Source organism: Ictalurus punctatus, chromosome 3 (genome assembly GCF_001660625.3).
Source record: "Ictalurus punctatus breed USDA103 chromosome 3, Coco_2.0, whole genome shotgun sequence".
NCBI classification, from domain to species: Eukaryota; Metazoa; Chordata; class Actinopteri; order Siluriformes; family Ictaluridae; genus Ictalurus; species Ictalurus punctatus.
Window position 1 is genome coordinate 11,292,592 of NC_030418.2, and position 14,795 is coordinate 11,307,386.

Sequence of the window (14,795 nt, forward strand, 5' to 3'; positions counted from 1 at the left end):
TGGTGTCAAGCGTGTGTAGCAGCAACCAGGTGATGAGTACAAAGACAAGTGTGTCTTGCCTACAATCAAGCATGGTGGTGGGAGTGTCATGGTCTGGGGCTGCATGAGTGCTGCCGGCACTGGGGAGCTACAGTTCATTGAGGAAACCATGAATGCCAACATGTACTGTGACATATTGAAGCAGAGCATGATCCCCTCCCTTCAGAGAATGGGCCGCAGGGCAGTATTCCAGCATGATAACGACCCCAAACACACCTCCAAGACGACCACTGCCTTGCCAAAGAAGCTGAGGGTGAAGGTGATGGACTGGCCAAGCATGTCTCCAGACCTAAACCCTATTGAGCATCTGTGGGGCATCCTCAAACGGAAGGTGGAGGAGCACAAGGTCTGTAACATCCACCAGCTCCGTGATGTCGTCATGGAGGAGTGGAAGAGGACTCCAGTGGCAACCTGTAAAGCTCTGGTGAACTCCATGCCCAAGAGGGTTAAGGCAGTGCTGGAAAATAATGGTGGCCACATAAAATATTGACACTTTAGGCCCAATTTGGACATTTTCATTTAGGGGTGTACTCACTTTTGTTGCTAGCGGTTTAGACATTAATGGCTGTGTGTTGAGTTATTTTGAGGGGACAGCAAATTTACACTGTTACACATGCTGTACACTCACTACTTTACATTGTAGCAAAGTGTCATTTCTTCAGTGTTGTCTCATGAAAAGATATAATCAAATATTTACAAAAATGTGAGGGGTGTACTCACTTTTGTGAGATATTGTATCTAATACTGTGCAAACGTTTAAGGCACCCTATTTTTTTCTACAAATGTTGTTATAGATGCTTATTTTATAACTGCATTATTGAGTCCATACAAAAACAGTTTATATTTCCAAACATTAATGTCCTCCTTCAGTTCCCCACTTCATGTAGTCTTACAGTGCAAATGATTTGCAACCAAGTATTAAAATGACAATTTATGATTGTTAGTTTGTCCAGTCATAATTAATATGTGTAAATGTTTTTGTCACATTGTTCAATCTACAACAACAACAATGTGTGTCTTGAGTACTTTTATTTTTAAATATCCATCTGCAACCGGAAGTCAATACTATTACTGGGGCTAGTTTCACATTGATGGCGCAGCAGGAGGGTAGTTTTGCTAACGGGGGTATATGATATGACGGTAATGTTGCTTTTGAAAAACTTTCATTTCTTAACAGAAATTTCAGTTTAAACTTGTTTTCCTGCTGAGACAAACAGGTTTTCTGACTCAGCGTAGTTGCAGAAGAAACGGATTTAGCCCTATCTCCACTCGGCTAGGATTAGCCAGGAGACTAGCCTGTTTGTTGTAAGCATAGTGCCTGTAGGAAGCTAGTTTCAGCTTGCTACTGCTGCCCACCGAGGACGATATATCGTAAACGAAATGTCTAAAGGTCGAAAACGTTCGAAAGCCAAAGCGGCAGCTAAAGCAGCTGTATTCGGTATGCCTCCAGGAGCAAGGCCTCAGCCTTCTGGTGGACTTTGTATTGTTGGTCCGCCACTTCCAGTAGCAAGGATGCCTGGAGATCACTTTCCTATGGGCCCGCCCGACTTTGGACCCCCAATGATTGAGGATGGGCCATTTATGAACGAGCCCCCTGAGTTTATTACAAGAGATCGGTATGTGCATAGACCAGGGTTCCACCCGCAAGAGTTTGAAATGCCCCCGCGCCTCCTCCATCCAGATTTGGAGGACAGACTACGAGGTTTTCGCCCAGATCCATATGAAGGCCGACCTGGTTTTCACTCAGCAGAGTTTGAAGGAGGTTTAGGGTTTAGGGATAGAGGATTTGTTCCATCTGAGTTTAGGGATAGAGCATCAGGGTTTGTCCCACCTGAGTTTAGGAATAGAGCATCAGGGTTTGTCCCACCTGAGTTTAGAGATAGAGCATCAGGGTTTGTCCCACCTGAGTTTCGAGATGGACCACCAGACTTTGACCTACCTGAGTTTAGGGATAGACCATCGGGGTTTGTCCCACCTGAGTTTCGGGATGAACCACCAGGATTTGTCCCACCCGAGTTTAGAGATAGACCACCAGGGTTTAGAGATAGACCACCAGGGTTTGTTCCGCAGGCAGGAATCCGGCCATCACAGTTTGAGGATGACCCGGGTTATCCAACGATTAACCATGGATGTGGCCCAATAAATGAATACAACGCGATGAACCCAGCTTATATGCAACCACTGGATGTCCATGTACGTATAGTTATTTCCATAGACTATGATGTAAATGATTTCACTGTTGTTGTTTTTTTTTTTTGTTTTGTTTTTTGTTTTATTTTGTTTTTTTGCATTATTATTTTGTGCAATATTGATTTTTTTTTTTTTTTCTCCCTGATTGTGTATTTAGATTTTTCAGAACACGGTCAAGGATTTAAGCATCCAGCACTGTTGGTCTAAAACAGACAAAAAACAAAAGAAAAAAACAAACATTTCCACCAGTTCAGTTTTAAAGTGCACCTATTATGGTTTTTCAAATATTACCTTTCATGTAGTGTGTTATAGAGCTGTTTGTGAATGTAAAAAGTCTGCAAAGTTAAAAAAAATCAAAGCGCACGACAAACAGAGTTATAGACTCCTAAAAGAAGGAACCTATTCTAAACAGCTGAACTGAGTCGTTAGTGATTCAAGACTTACTTCCTGCACTAACCTACGTAGGTTTGTAACAAAAATCCTGCCTCTGGTCTTCATGAACAGACAGAGCTGAAACTCATTATGGTAATGGGCGTTTCCTTTTTGGCACACGCTGACAGCGGTAGACCAATCACAACAGACTGGGACATCTGACCAATCAGAGCAGGGTATGCTCTCTGAAAGGAGGAGTTTAGAATGAATCTTTTAAAATGGATCATTTAGCGAGTCGTTTTTGACACTGGGGGTAAAAAAGGTAATGTTGCAATTTAAATTATGGGCACATTAAAGTGTTTTTTGACCTTGGATGCATGTAAATCTATTCTATGAGACATTTAAAACAAAGTTAAGCACGGTTCAAAACCATAATAGGTGCGCTTTAAAGGGAGTACGGGAAGGTGCAATAATATTACCAGCTATGCAGTCAAGAGCTGTGGCAATTGTGAAAACTTATGTGGCTGGTGGATTTGCTAGGTGATTCTGCAGTAATGCGCAGTAAGCAGATCAAAAACATAACATCACTTTTCAATATAATCCTTATACAAATTGGTTGTCTAATGTCCGCATTGGCCGACGTCTTCTCTGCTGATGCTGTTCAGGGAACAGAGCAGGCGAGAGCCAGCCAGCTTCCAGAAAATGTATTTAATGAGTATTAATAAGTTCTAAACACTTGCTCAGATCATTCCAGATTCACGTCAATTAGCTCAGATCTCATTTTAATGGGAAGAAAGGTGTATTTTTGAGTGATAATTTGTAAAAGCAAATTCCAATGTATTTGAGCAGCTGCTACACAAAATGTATAATGGTTGGCAGGACTGTGAGACACGTCACAGTAAATTTTCTGAATTTTGATTATAATAGTGTTAGGACTATTAGTAGTGACCAGTTATGAGATATTGTACTGCTCTTTTATATTGTTACATTCTTTTATGTTTGCATTTTATTTTAAGAGCAATGCTCCCCCTATGGCTTCCTGCCCACCTGACAGAACTCATCAGGCTAACCAACAATCTAGTGGTCCTGGCAATAATGTAAATGGTAAAAATTCCACCACCACAACAACAACAAAATCCACTTCCAAGAATGAAATATCTGTTGTCAAGCACATGTTCGGATCAGTCAAGTAAGAACCTTTTCACTATTTATTGAAATTGGCTAAAAGCAAAATTGGCGTGGTCACTGTTTTAAATCATCTTGAGCTCTATTTTTCAGACCTCCACCTGGACGATCTTTGGGAGTTATCACATGTATTGCTGTAGGTACCCATACACACGATGTACATATGTTAAAAAGAGAATTGTAAACATTTGTTCCGACCGTAACAATTATTCACTATTAAAAGAAAAGCGATTGGGAAAATGGAGTGTGTGTGTGTGTGTGTATATATATATATATATATATATATATAAAAATGGCTTTTTTGACATATTTGGACAAGCAAACATTTGGTCCTCTTTGAAACAGTGCCTAGTAATAAAGTTGATGCATTCTATCTAATGACAGATAAAATTGACATTGTGTAGTAATTTTCACAATATAAATGAGCAAAACACAGGTCAGTCACATGGAAAAATTAAGTACACCCCTACATTTCAGAATCAGGTGTTTAAGATTGGGTGCCAGTGATTACAACCTGCTTAGGGAATGCAGGCGGAACCTGCACAGAATTCAAGTGCCAGGAAAAAGCCTTTGCATGACTACAATTTGCCAATGAGCATATAGGTGAATACCAGGCCTTTTATAATAATGTGCTCTGGACAGATGAATCAAAGATAGAGTTGTTTGGTCACAGTAATGGCAGACATGTTTGGCGCAGACCAAAGACAGCTTTTCAGGAGAAGCACCTCATACCAACTGTAAAGCATGGTGGTGGAAATGGTATGATTTGGGGTTGCTTCGCTGTCTCAGGGACTGGACAGCTTGCATTCATTGATTCAACTCTGAATTCTGCATCATATCAAAGGATGCTTGAAAATAATGTGAGGCCCTCTCTCTGAAAGTTGAAATTGAACCGAAAGTGGACCTTTCAACAGGACAATGATCCTAAGCTGGCAAATCCCCCAAGGAATGGCTCAAAAGAAGAAATGGAGGGTTATGGAATTACCTAGTCAAAGCCTGGATTTGAATCCAATTGAAATGTTGTGGGGGGATTTGAAACGGACAATACATGCAAGAAAACCCTCAAACATCTTGCAACTGAAAGAATATTGCCTGGAAGAGGGTTTAGAAATTCCGGCAAACCTGGTGGACAATTATGCAAAATGCCTACAAGAAGTTATTTCTTTTAAAGAGGCCAAGGGTGTACTTAGTAAAGCTAATTTTCTTTGTGTTTTTTCCCCCAAGTATATCAACTTAATGAATAGGCACGGTTTCAAAGATGAACAAATCTTTGCTTGTCCAAATATGTCAACAAAAAAAAGCCACCAATTTCCATGGGTGTACTTATTTTTCACATGACCGACTGTGTGTGTATGTATGTGTGTATATCTAGCTGTCTATCTCTCTCTCTCTCTCTCTCTCTCTCTCTCTCTCTGTCTCTCTCTCTCTCTCTCTCTATATATATATATATATATACACATATATGTATGTATGTATGTATATATATATACATGTATGTATGTATGTGTATATATATACATATATGTATATATGTATGTGTATATATATATAACAGAAAACACATTATTCTAATTAACATTAACACGAACTAAATTCTGAAGATTAAAGTAAGATTTCTTGACTTATTGAATGTTATTAATTCATATTAACATTGACTGAATTCTAAAAAAAACTCCTGATAGGCTTCACATTCACTCACTACAATCAAAAGCATTTCTACTTCATCATTGAATATCAATCTGGTAATATATAGGCCTAATATAAACCTTTTTTTGATTCTACATATGAAATATACTACTCTACAAATATTTTTCTGTGATCTTCCTCTCTCTCTCTATATATATATCTATATATATCCATCTATCTATCTATATATATATATATATATATATATATCTATATATATATATATATATATATATATATATATATATATATATAATACCATATACAACTCCTCTTCATTTAAATCTTTCAACGGTGAACTGGCCCAGGGGTGGGATGGGGGGACTTGTTTCACTGCTGCTCACTTCCGGTGTAAAATTTTAGCAGTACTGAGCTTACAAACTGCAGTTTTGTCGTCATTTGACACAAGAGACATCTTCTTTACAAAATTGATGTTTTCCCGCCCTCTTTTTATCGACTGTATATAATCGGCCCTGATCATCGGTTGTTTTTAAACTATCGACCGATAGCTGCAAAAATAGACTTTAATGGCCGATACCGATCTAAAATATTAGTGTGTATATGTGTATGTATGTATGTACACACACACTGATCAGCCATAATATTAAAACCTCTGACAAGTGAAGTGAATAACGTTGATTGAATGCAGGTCTTGTAGGGTGTTCCCCTGTATGCAGTGGTGTATGCATAGCCACAGACCAGTCTGTGCTGACCCCTGTGCACCAGCGAAAGTGCCTACAATGTGCATGTGAGCATCAGAACTGGACCATGGAACAATGGAAGAAGGTGGCTTGGTCTGATGAATCGTTTTTTTTTTTTTTTTTGCATCATGTGGATGACCAAGTGCGTATGCGGGAAAAGATTGCACTAGGATGCACTATGGGAAGAAGGGAAGCCGGCAGAGGCACTGTGATGCTCTGAAAATGTTCTGCTGAGAAACCTTGGTTCCTGGCATTCATGTGGATGTTATTTGACACATACCACCTACCTAAACAGCCTTCAGTGAGGTAGAGCCAGTAGAGCATTTCCAGTATGCACCTTGCTGACATGACTGCATCACATAATTGTTTTCATGCTGCATGCACACCTCCTGATCTACCATGTCACAAAGGTGGTCTATTGGTTTCAGATCTGGTGACTGCGAAGGCCACTGAAGTACACTGAACTCAGTCTCATATTAATGAAACCAGTTTGGGATTACTTGTGCTTTGTGGCATGTTGCATTATCATGCTGGAAGTAGCCATTATAAAATGGGTCAGTTGTTGCCATTAAGGGATACACATGGTCAGCAACAATACTCTATGGCACTCAAAAGATGCTTGATTGGTATTAAGGGCCCAGTGTGTGAAACTTACTGAATGTTTTTTGTACCAATCTGCATAAAGACCAGACCTCTCTGAAGGTGTGCTGTCCTATCTGGCACAAAGACGTTATCAACAGACCCTTTAAGTCCTATAAGTTATGAAGTGGGGCCACCACGGATCAGACTTGTTTGTTCAGTACATCCCACAGATGCTCAATTGGTTTGAGATCTGGGGAATTTGCAGGTCAACACCTTGAACTCTTTGTCCTGTTCCTCAATCCATTCCTGAACAATTTTTGCACTGTGGCAGGGAGCATTATGCTGAAAAAGGATAAAACTGCCAAATAGGAAATACTGTTGCCATGAAGGGGTGTACTTTGTCTGCAACAATGCAAGGTCCGGTGACTAATTCTCAAAGTTGGGAGATATAACGTTGGGTAGAATTTCCAGATTCAACCACAAGGCTACCTCAGAGTCAACTCACATGTCTTTTGCCAGAGCATGTAAGGGCATACTCGGGGCTCTTGAATTCAGAAGTCATTCCTGTAGTGCTAGATCACAGTCCTCGGTTGGCAATTTAGTCCACAGACACAGGCTGAGGGTGCCAAACCTTGCAGTTCTTTTTGGATGGGAGACCTATGAGAGGATTATACCAAAAGGGTGTTCTGACAAATGGTGAAAGCAGTAGTGGTAACCAAGGTCTTGCCAGCCATCTCGGGGCCACAAGCTGGACTCTGTTGCCTACTTTTACGGCATAGGGTGAATTGCCAGGACATATAATGAGTGGTTAGGCCAGGACATCCTTTCCTAGTGTCTGGCTCTGTCAGGGAGAACTACAACCAAAGTCTCGACTTGGCATTAATCATGAGTTTTACCTGCTCCTCACCAAACCTTTCTCAGATCTGGGCTACCACTTCAGGGTACAGGTTTACAATTACATTTTATAACCCCATTACAGTTACTGCTCTTATAAAAAGCACAATTACTTTTGTATCTAAATATAGCTAAATATAGAATCAAACAACATATTTGATCAAAATGAATATTTTAGTTGGAGTTATTGCGCTTCCTGTTTGATTGACATGCATGCGTGGACTCACGCTCAATCAGTGAGGTTTAATGGAGACTCACTTGCTGTCAGGACGAGCCTTTATGTAAAACGGAAATACTGGCACCATACATTTACAGAATAAAGTAACATGTTACTGTGTTCCGATTACCAGTTAACACTTAGTGTGTGTGTATATATGGCCCATATAGCCCACATAGATACATTTAATACCTTTTTCATAGCCTTCAATTTGCACAGTGTTTGAAGGACAACACTGACTGAGCAGAATGTGAAATAACATGTTTTTTTAAAAAAAATTCAGAAAATAAAAATTGGCCTTTTAATCCAACTAATCGCTTAATCAAAGAAAAAAAAAAAGAACAGATTAATCGGTTATAAAAATAACTGTTAGTTACAGCCCTAGTCGCACATAACTATGTATTGTGGCGGAGTTTCGCACTGGTCGCAGCAGGCAGAAGTGACGTTAGATTTTCTGGAGACCAAAGGTAATACAAAAACAATGCCTTTTTTGCATTGTTTATTTGCATTTTTGTTACAGTTTTGGGGTTGTCTATTATTTTGCCACATACAGTTTTAAAAGAAAGAATATGTTTCTTATAATAATGATTTTGAAAAAGTAGTAAGTAGACTAATAGGCTATTAATATTTCTGAAGTTTGTGGTATAATACTCAAACCTGTCTTTGTGCTCACTGTTTACAGTTTCTTTTCATTTTTTTAGAACAACTACGGGTTCATTGAATGCGAGGATCTGAAAAAATATTCTTTCTCATTTGATGCTTTTTTTGGACAACGAAACCATTTGGTACCTGGGGTTAAAGTGCATTTCACGGCAGTCAAAGTATTGGTGAGTGATTTTAAAATGTAAGGCAATTTTGAGATTTTTGGCTACCTTCTAAGCTTTGTTTCTGTGCTTTTAGGGGAAAAAAAAAGAATGTGCAACTGATGTGAAAGTTGCACCAGGAGGGACAGAGGAGATTGAAGCCACAATCTATGAAGGTGTGGTCACTGCAGTGCTGCCTGATGTGAGTAGGTTGGAGGGTTGAGGGGGGCACTTTCAGATGACCGGATTGTAAAAACAATATAAATATAAACATGTAAATATGCAGTGGTGCTTGAAAATTTGTGAACCCCTTAAAAGTCCTCAAAGTACACGAAGAGAACCCAATTAAACAAACAAGACAACAATATTATACTTGGTCATTTATTTTTTGAGGAAAATGATCCGATATTACATAACTGTGAGTGGCAAAAGTACGTGAACCTCTAAGATTAGCAGTTAATTTGAAGATGAAATTAGAGTCAAGTGTTTTCAGTCAGTGGGATGACAGTCAGGTGTGAGTGAGCACCCCGTTTTATTTAAAGAACGGATCTATCCGAGTCTGATCTTCACAACATTTCTGTGGAAGTGTATCATGGCACAAAAAAGGAGATTTCTGAAAACCTCAGCAAAAGAGTTATTGATGCTCAATAGGCTGGAAAAGTTTACAAAACCATCTCTGAAGTGTTTGGACGCCATCAATCCACAGTCTGACAGATTGTTTACAAATGGAGGAAATTCAAGACCACTTTTACCCTGCCCAAGAGTGGTCCACCAACAAAGATCACTCCAAGAGCAAGACGTAATGGTCTGTGAAGTCAAAAATGAACCCAGTGTTCTAACTAAAGACCTCTCTCACATTGGCTAATGTGAATGAGTCCACCATCGGGAGAATACTGAACAACAATGTTGTGCATGGCAGGGTGGCAAGTAGAAAATCACTACTTTCCAAAAAGAACATTGCTGCCCTTATGCAGTTCAAAGATCACGTAGACAAGCCAGAAGGCTGTTTGTGGACAGATGAGAGAAAAATATTGCATTCCATAGCCCATTGGGGCGGTTGTGGCTCAGGTGGTAGAGTGGGTTGTCCACTAATCATAGAGTTGGCGGTTCGATTCCTGGTCTACATGATTTCACATGCCGAAGTGTCTTTGGGCAAGACACTGAACCCCAAGTTGCTCCCGTTGGCAAGCTAGCGCCTTGAATTGTAGCTTTGCTGCCATTAGTGCAAGTGTGTGTGTGGGTGAATGAGACACAGTGTAAAGCGCTTTGTAGAACTGCTACGGTTAAAAAGTGCTATATAAGTGCAGACCATTTACCATCTGCGAAATATGGTGGTGGTAGTATCATGGTTTGGGCCTGTTTTGCTGCATCTGGACTAAAATTGTTTGATCGAACAATTAATTCTGAATTATATCAGCAAATGTCAGGAGATTTGTTCATGAACTGAGTCTCAAGAAAGTGGGTAATGCAGCAAGACAACGACCCTAAGCACACATCATTCCACCAAAATGGTTAAAGAAGAATAAAGTTCATCTTTTGGAACGGCCAAGTCAAAGTCACTTGTGTGAAAATTGTATTATATTTTAGGTCATATTTGTGCAGAAATATAGAAAATTCTAAAGGGTTCACAAACTTTCAAGCATCACTATGAATACCTCTATAATATATAATAACATCACACTTATTTCATGTCTCCTCCAAACAATATGCTTTCTTGAGTATAAAGACAGGCACATGAAAGGTCAATGAACAGCATTCGTGAATTATGTTTGGCAGAAATCAAACCTCGTTAATTAATCCTTATCATCCATTTCACGACCCTGTGCCCTCTCAATGCTAATTACCAGGTGGTCCAAAGTAATTTAATCTATTTTTTTTTATCCTGCCCAACTGACTGACTCTCTCTCCCCTTCAAACTCTTCTCTCTTTCTTGCCTTTTTTTGTCTATCAACAAAAACAAGCACAACAGTCTGTGCCAGAGCAATAAAAAAAAAAAACAAGCGAAAGTGGTACAGTAAAAGGGCATGGTGGCATGAGACTCTGCATACAGTGGGCAAAATAAATATTGAATGTGTCAACATTTTTTTTTTTTTCAGTAAATATATTTCACCAGAAATATAAGTCCGGTTTCACCAGACTTTGGTATTAACTCAAGAAATCCACACATAAAAAGAAATCCAAGCATTGCGATCAATCAGCGACTGACGCTTAGTAGTACCTACTCAGCGTGGCTCAAGGTCCCTTTCAAGAACCTTCAAACTAACTGTTCCTCAGTGGTGGAATGAACTTCCAACTTCAATCCAGATCACAGAATCTGTCACTATCTTCAAGTAACAGCTAAAGACCCACCTCTTCCGTGAACACCTAACCAACCCCTATAAAAAAAACAAAAAAAAAAAAAAAAAAACCTTACTCTGGCATTTGGACCTCTACTCTGTGCACTTTGCTTCTTCTGGAACTCAATTAATGGATCTTGTATGGTAGCACTACTTGTATTGTTCGCTGCTTGATATATCGCTTTGCTTGTATTTTCTCATTTGTAAGTCACTTTGGATAAAAGCGTCTGCTAAATGAATAAATGTAAAATGTAAATTAAAGTCCGTAAATGAAGTTATGTGTAATAAAGCGGAATGACACAGGAAAAAAGTATTGAACATGCTAACTGAAATGTATTTAATACTTAGTGGAGTAAGCCGTTGTTTGTAATGACAGCTTCAAGACACTTCCTGTATGAAGAAATTAATGAGCCGCAGTATTCAGGTGTGATTTTGGCCCATTCTTCTAAACTTATTGTCTTTCAATCTTGTTCAATTGGATTCAAGTCAGGTGATTGACTGGGCCATTCTAACGCCTTGATTTTTTTTTCTCTGAAACCAATTGAGAGTTTCCTTTGCTGTATGCTTTGGATCGTTGTCCTGCTGGAAGGTCCACCCACGTCTCCTCATCATCATCCTGGTGGATGGCAGCAGATTCTTCTCAAGAATCTCTCCGTAAAGGGCTCCATTCATCATTCCTTCAATTATATGAAGTCTGCCAGTACCATACGATGAAAAACAGTCCCACACCATGATGCTTCCACCTCTAAACTTCACTGTTGGTGTAGTATTTTTAGGGTGATGTGCAGTGCCATCACCTGCTTCTTCTCCAAACATGGTGTGTAGTATAACAGCCAAAAAGTTCAGTTTTGCTCTCGTCTGAACAGACTACACTCCAATGAGTTGTAGCAAACTTTAAACGAGCTTCGACATGCCTTTTCTTTAGTAATGGAGTCTTGCGGGGTGAGCGTGAGCAGTGGAGTGCAGTGCCTATTGTTTTCTTTGTGACGATGGTACTAGTTGCCTCCAAGTGTTTCTGGAGCTCTTTCTGAGTGGTCCTTGGCTCTTTTGGCTTCTCTTCTGACTATTCTTCTGACTCTCCGCTCAGAAATCTTGCGAGGAGCTCCTGTGCGTGGCCGGTTGATGACGGAGTGATGTTGCTTCCACTTGCGGATAATGGCCCCAGTGGTGCTTACTGGAAGATTCAGAAGTTGTGAAATACATCCGTATCCGATTTCATCAACATGTTTCTCAACAATAAGTTTGCGAAGGTCTTGGGAGAGCTCTTTGCTTTTACTCATCATGAGATGTTTCTTGTGTGACACCTTGGTAACAAAAAGCCTTTTTATAGACCATCAATTTACTAAACCAGCTGACATTAATTTGCACAGATAGGAGGTATCAGATTTCACCTGGTTCCTTACCTTGCCTTGGAGAACCACGTTTTCTTAGTGTGTTCAATTCTTTTTTCCTCTATCATTCCACTTTATTACACATAACTTTATTTATGGACTTTAATGTTGTTAATTCTTTATATTTGCGGATTTCTTGAGTTAATACTGATGTCTGGTGAAAATTTCATGTGAATAGCCTCATTGGAAATATATTTACTGAACATTTTTTTGACGCCTTCAGTACTTATTTCCCCCACTGTAAATGAAAGCTAAAACACTTTACAAATATTACATATCTCTCTATGTAACTATTGACCAACTATTGACTTTGACTATTGAAATATTTGTAATAAACATATAGGATAACACAACTGTGGATATAATACATAGCAAGCTATAATAGTGAAAGTAATTAAGATGAATAAGGGTGGCCAAAATAGATTAAATCTGGATAATGTCGGGTACATGCACGCCGTTTTATCCAAATCAAAGTTTCTACTATCGCACCTGATAAAGTAATTGTTTCTGTTAAGATTTTCAGCTCTGTTAACTTACTTTAGGTGTTCTGATCAGTTCTGAGAGGATGTGTGCTGATAGAGAAGCATTCCCATTGGCTGCAGCCTGTAGGCATTATGGCCAATCACGAAAGTCAACATTGGGCAACCACACGCAGAATATTCCCGCTACTTTTATGTGCGAAACTCCTATAGTCGTTTTTATAGAAGTCTATAATAGTTTCTCTTCTTTTTTTGTTTATGAAAATAAAGAGAGATTTTGGTGAAGTTTTTATTTTTTAAACTACATTTTTGTCTCGTCTTTTTCGTCAACAATATTGCATGTTGATATCGTCACAGTTAGTGTTTAATGACATCGTTGTCGTCTCGTCATTGTCTCGTCTTAGTCATGGAAAGAAGGTTGAGTTTCCATTAACGAAATTTACACTAGTACCTTCATAGATATTGGAGTACTGCGTTTTAAGTCTGCTAAGTTAGTAGACATTGTAGGCAGCAAGGCAGATTTATTTTATTTTTTTTATCTGGCACAATATAGGTGTTGTGTCTCATACACCAGAGGTTTTTATTGCTCGTCATCTTTAATAGGTTTCATTGGAATGGGAAAGTATTTCTATGTGATATGAATTTATCTTTCATATATCAACATGCCCGTTTATGACGATGGTAATTTATAACCTTGTCTACCATTTAATCCTTGCTAATTAAAATCTTTTTAAGGTTATTTCAGTGTTATTGCACAGTTAGATTTACTTACACACCTGTCAGCATATGAAGTGCTAAAAGACTGTGCTGTTTTTCAGACTTATGTGTTGGAACCTCATCCAGGACGCATCAGAACCATTCTCACTACTGAACCTGTAAAACTGCCCTTTGGAAGGATGGACGCAAAAGCCACCCTACTACTGTTTGACCGGGTGAAATTTCAGCTGCTCACAGATGTTATTACAAAGGTCCGCAGAGCAACAAATATCACACCGCAAATGCCAGAAACGTTTCAGCTCACTAAGGAAATCAGGGAAAAGGTAACAGATGCGATTTAATAACCTTAATAAAGGCTCTAACCAGAAAACCACTAATGTTTATATCAAACTGATCAGTCCTTTTGTTCACTGAATTAAAATATATTGTTTGACCTAATTGTCTTTTGCATTTCACTGTACTTAATTAACAGGGTGTTATAATGAACATAAAGGATGATTCGTTTACCATCATGTCAAAGAAACATGAAAACCTCACTGCCTCCCTCAGTGAGTATCTGTCAGATGAGCAACTAAATGTCATGGATGAGGCTGAGTTCACAGTTATAACTGTAAGTCAGAGGAACTCTTCTACATATGGGCTTTGATTTATTTATTTGATTTATTTTCTTGCTTCAACAGTTATGGTTCTTTGATATTGTGATTTTGAAATGTATGTCTTATCTAGGTAAAAGACACATTGAAGGCTATCAGATTGAAGAAGCTTCCTGAGGGCGCAGTGGAGTTTGATTCACAAGCAAAAAATGCTACTGACCCCTCTGCAGGCAAATCAATGGCAAGTATTTTTTTTACAATATTGACATGATGATGTTTAACTTTTTGGTGATGTTTAAGTGATTAGCCTAACCAATATTTGTGTTTACGATGCATGACCATATTGCTTTAGAACATATTTTCTTTAATTGTTTTAAAAGTGAAAAAGTGTTTAGCTAAATTATATGTGAGATTTATTTTTCTTCTCTGTAGTGGAAACCAGTGACCTCGAAGGAAGCAACTGTTGATGAAGACATAAGCAGTGAGAAATATGAGGGAACCATTTCCAAAGTCATCCCCAAAAGTTCTGAAAAGGAGGTGATGTATTCTAGATATGCTGGCTGTTTTGGATTTATTTTTTGTTTTGGTGACGTTTTTTTTTTTTTTAAAC

The 14,795-nt window shown here is 38.8% G+C and overlaps 1 protein-coding gene across 4 annotated transcripts in view; it reads left to right on the plus strand.

Annotated features, from left to right (window-relative positions):
- Window positions 1-1,096: 1,096 nt before the first annotated feature.
- si:dkeyp-121d4.3 (uncharacterized) overlaps window positions 1,097-14,795 on the plus strand; it is a 32,958-nt gene continuing 19,259 nt past the window's right edge. For 3 of the 4 annotated variants that reach the window (XR_008396271.1, XM_017463460.3, XM_047154324.1), the window contains exons 1-9: window positions 1,097-2,232; window positions 3,618-3,790; window positions 3,880-3,922; window positions 8,568-8,693; window positions 8,767-8,871; window positions 13,694-13,915; window positions 14,065-14,202; window positions 14,319-14,426; window positions 14,618-14,722. Coding sequence is in view for 3 of the 4 variants with exons in the window: in XM_017463460.3 (XP_017318949.1) it covers window positions 1,420-2,232; window positions 3,618-3,790; window positions 3,880-3,922; window positions 8,568-8,693; window positions 8,767-8,871; window positions 13,694-13,915; window positions 14,065-14,202; window positions 14,319-14,426; window positions 14,618-14,722 (1,833 nt within the window). In the remaining variant the exon portion in view is untranslated. The remainder of the gene's footprint in view (window positions 2,233-3,617; window positions 3,791-3,879; window positions 3,923-8,567; window positions 8,694-8,766; window positions 8,872-13,693; window positions 13,916-14,064; window positions 14,203-14,318; window positions 14,427-14,617; window positions 14,723-14,795) is intronic. The other variant, XM_017463459.3, reaches the window with a different exon arrangement.